This window comes from Octodon degus, unplaced genomic scaffold (genome assembly GCF_000260255.1).
Source record: "Octodon degus isolate 3935 unplaced genomic scaffold, OctDeg1.0 scaffold00227, whole genome shotgun sequence".
Classification (NCBI taxonomy): domain Eukaryota; kingdom Metazoa; phylum Chordata; class Mammalia; order Rodentia; family Octodontidae; genus Octodon; species Octodon degus.
In genome coordinates, this window is record NW_004524803.1 from 3,455,544 (window position 1) to 3,464,172 (window position 8,629).

General features: G+C 42.7%; 1 protein-coding gene across 1 annotated transcript in view; it reads left to right on the forward strand.

Annotated features, from left to right (window-relative positions):
- Positions 1-3,372, forward strand: part of LOC101572236 (lecithin retinol acyltransferase-like) — a 9,992-nt gene extending 6,620 nt beyond the window's left edge. The window contains exon 2 of the mRNA XM_004645454.2: positions 3,223-3,372. Within this exon, the coding sequence (XP_004645511.1) occupies positions 3,223-3,372 (150 nt within the window). The remainder of the gene's footprint in view (positions 1-3,222) is intronic.
- The last annotated feature ends 5,257 nt before the right edge of the window (positions 3,373-8,629 follow it).

Consider the following 8,629-nt stretch of genomic DNA (forward strand, 5'->3'; position numbering starts at 1 on the left):
AATGGTGTTTGTAAATAGGATCACAAGTCCACTTCTTGTACAGCAATTAACCACTAAGAAGAATATATGCAGTGTGTTATTTGTTGAAACTGTACTTCCGATTGGATTTGAAACTGTCTCATTGCTATCTGTTTATCAATAAAACTTTGAAAAAAAATAAAATAAAAATGAACAATTAAAAAAAAGATTTACTGAAGACTATTTCAATAAAACTTTGAAAAAAAAAAAAAAGATTTACTGAAGAACCAAGCAAATTACTTCTAAGGAAAATGTCTTTCTCTCCAATAATTAGGAGTTGCCCCATAACGAAGCACATGTAGCACTGTATTGCATATTTCTACCCAAAAATACTACAAATGCTTTTTAAAGGTAATAATTTTTTTAATCTGCATTAATAGCTAGTTAAATCAGTTTTCCACATGTGGAAACTGTTAGCTTTTCTATCAGTGAAGTGTTTCCATTACTGTTGCCGCACAGCACCTCTTGAGAAACTGAGCTTTGTCTTCACTCTTATGGTCTAAGAAAGAAATTGGCTGCAGACTAGACTTGCAGCCTGGGGAAGGTCTTCATCCCAAATTCTCTAATTGTAAGAACTGTTTTTCTTTTGTTTGTTTGTTTAACAAGTCATGAGAGAAGTAGGCCATGAATATAGAAGGAGGGTCATTTTCTACTTTTTAGAAGCATAAGGAAGTACCGTACTTGCTCTGATCTGACTGTTGGGGTCTAATATCAACAGCTACTGTTACCTTAAAATTTACAAAAGCTCTCAAGAATGCCTTCCCCCAGCAAAACATTGCAATTAGTTTGAGAAGGATTTGAAAAAAGAACCTTTTATTCTCTGCAATAATGTTCTTTCTCTCTCTGTTTTACTGATTTAAAAGTCATAAGATTTAAGGGTTTTTTATATTGTTGTTGATCCTTATTTAGTAAATTACCAATCCATTTACATAAAATGGCTATTTTCATGCTTTTGTTCTAGCGTGATTTTCATTTTTCACTTTGCCCATATTGCTTTTCTGTTTTCCAAACAGATTCAAATGCCTCTTTATTTTCTAGGGCTTCAGTGCTCACAAGACACCCAGGACTCTCCCACCTCTGGAAGTGCCTCCTAGGCAGATGCCAAGTGAACAAGACAGGGACTGCAGTTAGAAAGAGAGGCCCTTTGGGGAGATGCTTTCTCAGGGGAGAAGGAGAGCCCGCGGTGCTTCTCACTTTACCTCCATCGTGAAGTGGCCAGAGCAGCAGTCGCAGGAGCACGGCCATATGGGGCAGCTTCCTCATTCGCCTGGGGCCAGGGCAGCTGTGGTGGGCCAAGAGCTTTTCCTTGCTGCCCTGAAAACTTCTCTTAGTTTGCTAATCCCTGCTTTAAGGCTGGACACTTGTTCCTCAGAGTCTTACTAGCTTAGAATAAAGAGAAATCAGGTGTTTGTGCTATGGGTGGACCACGTTTGGGGTCCATGACTGACAGGAAGCTCCATGCTCGCTTAGCTATTATGGTAAAGTAGGAATGCAGACAGCCCTACAGTCACGGCTGTGCGGTGGAATGATCCAGGCATCCTTAACGGCGTTCCACGAGAAATGCATTATTAGGCACTTCCCCCCATTGTAGGAACATCATCCTAGAAGGCATTCGCACTGATGATACAGTCTCCTGGGTGTGTCATCCTGTGTATTTGTCAGTTCTTTGCTGCAGTGTCAGTGTGAGGCATGTAACCATGTTGAATTTGTTTATTCTGTCTAGTAAGAATTTGTAAGCCTTCCCAGCTGCTTAGGAGGCTGAGGTAGGAGGACCACTGAAAGGAATGGAAAGGAAGTCGAGGGTAGGGGGAAGCAGGGGAGGTGACTGTCAACACACACAGCAGTGACAACAAGCGTCACAGCTTATAGACTACAAAGTCACCTTCTGCATAAAAGATCTCCCTTGATCTTCACAACACCACAGGATCACAGGAAGAAGAGGGCAGTTGAGGCGGGGTCACGTAGGCAAGAGAGCTGGGACCAGCACACTCAACACGAGCCATCACTCTCACGTTGAATTCATTTTTCTTAGAAAAGATTACACATATTACAGGAATGCATTTGTCAGGGGTAAAAATATATATTTTATCTTTGTTTCCAGAAGTCAATTATATGCTACAAAATTGATACTGAATTTAATCAATTTAATCAGGGAGTGGGATGTGACCACAGTGAAACTGATGCCATACCTTTAGGATTTTGAGAATTATAAGAAAGGCATCATTGGTATCCCCAATTTTTGGAATGGTGAATTAGAAGAACTGAATTCACCAATAATCATAGGCTAAGTCCCACTGTTGTAATTTAAGATTAGAGATTCCTTTCACATATGATTTTAGAATGTGGTATAGATATTATTTAATTTAGTGATATTTATCTTTTTCAACTGGATTTCATTATGCAGTCCTGGATGGCCTCAAATTCACCGTGACCCTCTTGCCTTAGCCTCCCAGCACTGGGATTACAGGTAGCTACTAGCACAGCGGCTCTTCATAGTATTTTCTACTTTATCCTAAATAATTTTTATGGCCCCGGGGGATAGCTCAGTAGAATAAGCACCTTCCTGGCAAGTGCAGGATCCTGAGTTCAATCTCCAGTACCTCATAATAATAATAATAATTTTATGTGTTACATTGCAAAATTGTCTATGAAATTCTCAACATTTACAAAAATAACTACTATTATTATTCATAGTAGTTTATTTATTTATTTATTTATTTATTTATTTATTTTTGTGTGTGTTTATGTGTGCAGGATCTCACTACCCAGCTCAGACTCATAGTGATCCTCCTGTTTTCAGCCTCCCTAGTGCTGGGATTGCAGGTGTGCGCTACCATGCCTGGACTCCATTGCCAGCTCAGTGCACCTGAGGGTGGGGATGGTGGGGCATGCAGTGCCAGGGATTCAACTCTGGCCCCTGTGCTTACCTAAGCCAGCACTTAGTCTGCTGAGATACCTCGCCGGCCCTGGTAACTGCTATTATTAATCTTATTACCTAAAACATCATTTCAGGTACTATAGGACTATAAGCAGAGAATTTACAGCTTGTTTAACAAATAGAAAATCCTAAGAGCTGAGAAAAAGTTTGTTATTTGGAATATGTGATTCTGTGCTTGCTTCGGCAGCACATATACTACAATTGAAATATGTGATTCTTTTTAGATTCAGTCAACTTTCCTAATATTCTTAACTTTCGTTTTCCAGTTTTGTGAGTATAAGAAGGTAATTGTTCATGATCAGACAAGTGTTCTTGCTTCAGCAGTCTTGGGACTGGCATCTATAGTCTGCATGGGCCTGGTATCACATATAAAATTTCTTATAATCTTTATACTTCATATTCTTGTGTCAATGTGAATGCATTATGTGTGCAAATATGTTTATAATTATAGAGCAAAAGTCACTATACAGATCGTTGAGAAAAACGTGACCTGTGGCACTATGTTCTGAACAAAAATGTGATGAAGAATCATATACAGTGCTTACCATGTAAGATCAAGAATGAAGGATTTCTAATCTCCTCACACAGGTCGTTGTAAAGACACCATTCAGCCCTTGGAAACATGGCAGCTTGTGACAGAATCCAGCAATACAAGAGAGTCCCATGTGAGATGATAGCCACAGGAGATTATCTGTGTGGGCTTTGGTCTCCTGTAGTCATTCTTCTGTTAGGCCTACATTTGAAGATGGGAAAACTTACTAAGACCACTCACTTTATCATAAGTTTACTCTGCTTTATGAAGGACTTATATTAAACTGGAAGCATTTTCCTCATTCAGATGAACACATGTTGGACTAGCCAAAAAATAAAAAAATAAAAATAAAAACCTTCAGTTTGTTTTTTTCACACATCACATTCCAGTAAATCAAGAATGTTGTATTTTCATTACACGAAACCAATATTGGCAACGTTAAGGTTTAATAAGAAAGTAACTGATCTGAAAGTATAAAAATCTCTGTTTTTCCGAAGCAATGACTAATATGATATATCTAGGCCCTATTTATATTTGACAATATACTTACAAAGAAGCTTGGCATTTCTATTCCTTCCCTTTTCTATGTCACTATGATGATACACTCTGAGAAATAAATGGATGCAGGACTGAAGCACTTTGAGTATCTGGGGTATGTGGGTGTAGCCACTGAATATGCAGATATGCACCTCCATGTAGGTGGAAAGACAAATTAAGCTTGGTCTTCATTGTTTTCTTACGCTAGTGCAGTTATAGAACATGGGTTGAGGTGGACACCAAACCAAGTCCAGTCTGCTTTCTCACTGCTTTTCATCTGTCCATACATGCTGCTGTATGCTTGAAGCACTTACTAATGTCCTGTGTACTTTCTTAAGGCCCTCAGATTCATTTTCTGCCTCTCATTTATAAATAGAGCTTATGTCTGTAGTAGCGTAGTATACAGAGCCTCAATGAGTAGGACCAAAGGAAACTTCTGTTTTTGAGCATGGTAGTACTGCCAAGCACATACATAGATTTCACTGAGGCTGCTAAGGTACAAGAGCTACGAAACAGCTGTGTTAAAACAAGTCTTCAAGTACCTTTGTAAACGTACTAAATTCTGAAGTTTAAGCCACAGCTAGACTTGCGCTGTGATCATTAAACTTAGTGACAGACTCAAAACTATCCTGTGAATGGTACTGAGAGGGTGAGGCCAATCAGCAGTGATCCCTTCAGAGCAACTTCTAAGAGCAGGTTTTAGTTTAACTGAGGTTTTATCACAACAAATTCAGTTGCAGTGTAATAATAATTAGACCTGGTGTTCAATTAGTTTCTTTACATGTTTGTTGAAATATTTTCAAATAACAAAAGCATTAACTGGAAAGACCAAAGAATATAGGTGTTCTATGGGCCTACTTCAGCCATCTAAACTTATCCGGAGTAGGGCAGGCCAGATAGCTGTGAGGACTAAAGTGCCTGCTCATGCAGGCCCAGAGACCAGGGTTCGATCCCCGGCATGCCAAGCTGCCTCCACCTGCGGGGCACTCTGAGACACAACTGAGACTGGGTGTGGTGGTGCGAGCCTGTAATCCCAATGCTTGGGTGGCTGAAAACAGGAGGATCACTGCAAGTCTGATCTGTGTAGTGAGATCCTGTCGACTCTGTACTAAATACATAAAAATAAATACACAAAATTATCCAAAGTCTGTACTGGATTTATAAAAGTGATCTCTATGAACACAAATCATTCTAGAAGGCTGAGGCAGAAGGAGTCAAATTCAGACCTAGGGTGACTTAGTCAACATAGTGACTTAGCAGGATCCTGCCTCAAAGTAAAAACTGAGTAGAAAACCTGGGAATAGAGCACAGTGTGAAGGGCGAGGGTTCAATCACTAGCCCTGTGAGTGAGGACACACAGGGAAGAGAGAATGATTCTGTATTTCTTCTAGCAATTGTTTAAAGAAATTCATTTTTTAAATATAATTTTCTTAAAAATAATTGACTTTTTGAATCTTTTTTAACTTTAGTATTGTCAGCAAAAAAGCCTTCCCAAAACACTTTGACCTTAACTCTTTGTCCAAAGATGATGACATTTCATTACATGCCAAGGAATTTCTTAGGCTCAGAAGGAAGAAAATTAGTCTTGATTCCATATCACTAAAGCAAAATTCAGCTCAGTCCAGAGGTCACTCTTTGCTGGCCATGGACGTGTTACAATTTCAGGTTTCAGAATCAGCACCAGATACAGGAGAGTGTACACAATGCCACAGGGATGGAAGGAAAGAAGCACATGTGCCTGAAAACTGGGATGTGGCCCATGAAGGAAGGAGGGCTTGTGTGGAGCTGGGAGACAGCACGAAGGCATCTCACCATGCTGAGGCATTCAAGGGGACGTGGGAAGAGGTGCAGAACAGAACTTTGACTTTCAAAACACCTGAGTTATTGAGCTTCTTGTGATAAATGGAGGACTTCTTGCCATTAGATTGATTAGTTGTTTAGCAAGGTGGGAAGAAGTACCCTATCCTGATTGCAGCTAGGAAGAAACCCCATGCCAGGAATGAGCTCCCCAACTTGAGGCAGTTGGTGGATTTCTCTGCCCTTCCTCAGGTCAGCATCATCCATGGAACCCTGCAAATCTCTTGCAGCTCTGTATTTCTCTTCAAACTCGAGCACTGATAACCATGCACCATCTGATGATGCTCTTTGTTGCTTACTTTATTCTTCGCTGCAGTTGGAGGCTGAAAGGACTGGGCTGAGATGAGCTATGCAAGTGTTAAGGGTCAGGTGCTAGGCAGGTATTGGAGATGAGCCAGGGCAGGAGATGGGAGCCTGTCCTTACAGCACATGGCCTGAGAGTCATGGCTGTTTTAAGCCTTTCAGCAGTTAACATCTGAATTGAGCATGGTTATGCTTAACTGAGAGGCCAAAATGACATGGACTGTGTACTGAGACTTGAAGGTGGGTGTGATCTTGTGGGAGACTGATTTGGGGCAGGACGTTCTGTGCACTGGGGATGGTGTGAGTGGTGCACGGCACCTACACGCAGCACAGCTCACACAGCCCTGAGGGGCTGCACTGCATGCTGACCAGGTGGGAGGCTGCCAGGGACACTGAGGCCAGTGCCTGTGGCTCAAGGGCCAGAGACCAGGGAAGGGGTGAGCTGGGACAGGCCTGTGCACACTGTGTGATCTGGGCTTGGTGAGCAGGTGGTGGAGGTCTGGGATACAATAAAGTGCTCTGAACAAGTGAGTGGAAGCTTAGGGAGGTCAGGGTAAGGCTGCATCGCAGGACCAACTCGGAGATCACCCAAGATCCTCAGTCTTTCAAATAAGGATCACTAATTGTGAAGGTAGAAAGAAGGCATAGCAAAGATGAACCCCTAGACTGAGGCTGAGTCCTTTTGGTGGACTCCTGAATGCCTCTTGGTGGGGTGTGGGGAAGGGTCCTGCATGCACTTTCCTGCAAAGACAGTTGATTTCTGCAAAGGAAATTACCTTGGTGACCATGTATATATTGGCCACTCCCGATCTCTGCTCTGGCAATGGCTTTCTTCCTAAGGACAAGCAAGTATGGATTCATTAAAAATTGTTTTCAGAATACCAATACAGTTGCTTCCTTCCTTTTTCCTTTTCATATTGTTAATGTCAAGCATCACAGAATGTTTTCCTGCAGTAAATCACAGCGATGACAAGACTGTTGTTGCAGAAGAGAAGCCCAGGAGGCCTGGGGCCAGGCCTTGTCTCATGTGAACGGTCTCATCAGGGGGCTCCGCCCTGCCGAGATTGGTCAGCTGACCCAACTGCGTATCTGACACTGTGCTTGTCGAATAAACCAATTTTCACATTGTGCCCTCTTGTCTGCGAATTTGAAATACATAAACATAGATCACAAATACTTCTTGAGCACAGTAGCCCAAGTGACATTGCCTCTCCAAGCTTTTTTTTTACTATTTCTTGAAAAGAGTTTTCTATGCTTGAAACTAAAACTTTATATGAAACTTTTTTCTGCTCAATATAGTTAAGGATAATAATTATGACTCTTTACTGTAAAGAAAATACAGAACCTAGAAATATAAGTGATTTAGGATTTTCCCATTACATTTTGGCCAATGTGGTGACCGTTAGGCTCATTATACAGTCAGCAAAGTGGAGTCTCAACAAGCTAAATGACCTGCTCAGGATCCTACAGTCCGCAGCACAGTGCTGGGCAGGACTCAAGTCTGGGTATTGAAAGTGCTGCAGTACATCACACTGCCCTATTTGTGACCAGTCAAGTGAACAAAATCACTATTCCTTTCCAAAATCCTACTGAGGCAGTAGGTTTGGGCACAGCCAAGTGGCTGGACAATCAGGCAGGAGCTGTCAGTCACAGAGACCTGTCCATCACAGCCACAAAGCCTGGCAGAGCCCTGCGTGGGACAGCCCGGGTCTGACAGCAGAGGAGGACAGAAAAGCTGTAGCCACTGGCCCCGCGGCCCTTGTCCTCTCCCTTGTCCTCTCACCCTGCATGCAGGGTGTGTTCTCTCCTCTCTTGTCTTCAGGGCACTTCTGCAGAGTCCAGTACTTCTTTCTTCCTCCTTCACCATGAGTAACTGTTAAGCTTTTATGTTCTGTATTTGTTGCTTCCATTCTTTGAACAGGACAATAGCAGCCTGGAAAGCAGCCCTGGGTACTGTGGCTCCCGGGATACCCAGGAACAGGCTCAGCGCAGCCAGCAGGTGTCCTGGCCCTTGGACTCAGGGTTTCTGAAGCCAGGAAGGACAGCTTTCCCCTCCTTGCCCCTTCTCTCCCAGCATGGGATTTTTGGTTTTCAAGAGAGGCAGCCAGCTAGAGGGTGGTAAGTCAGTGGCAGCTGGGGATCCGGCAGGCCCACCAGTGGCCAGGAGAGGGGAGCTGACGGGGAGCCTGTGGCAGCGCAAGCCCACGTGACCCTGGCGCTCTAAGGCTTGGCCTCTGCTGCAGCTGCTCTGGTTCCTGCCAACTGCACAGGGCGCTTCTCTGGCTCACCCTGCTCCTCCCCCAGCCCTGAGCAGCTCCCATCTGATTAAATGCCCTTGGATATTATGCAATATACATAATATCCAAGGGCATAGCGGGCCTGTTTCAGATTAAAGATATATATATATTAAATTAAAATAAATAAAATCACTAGGCATATTTGGT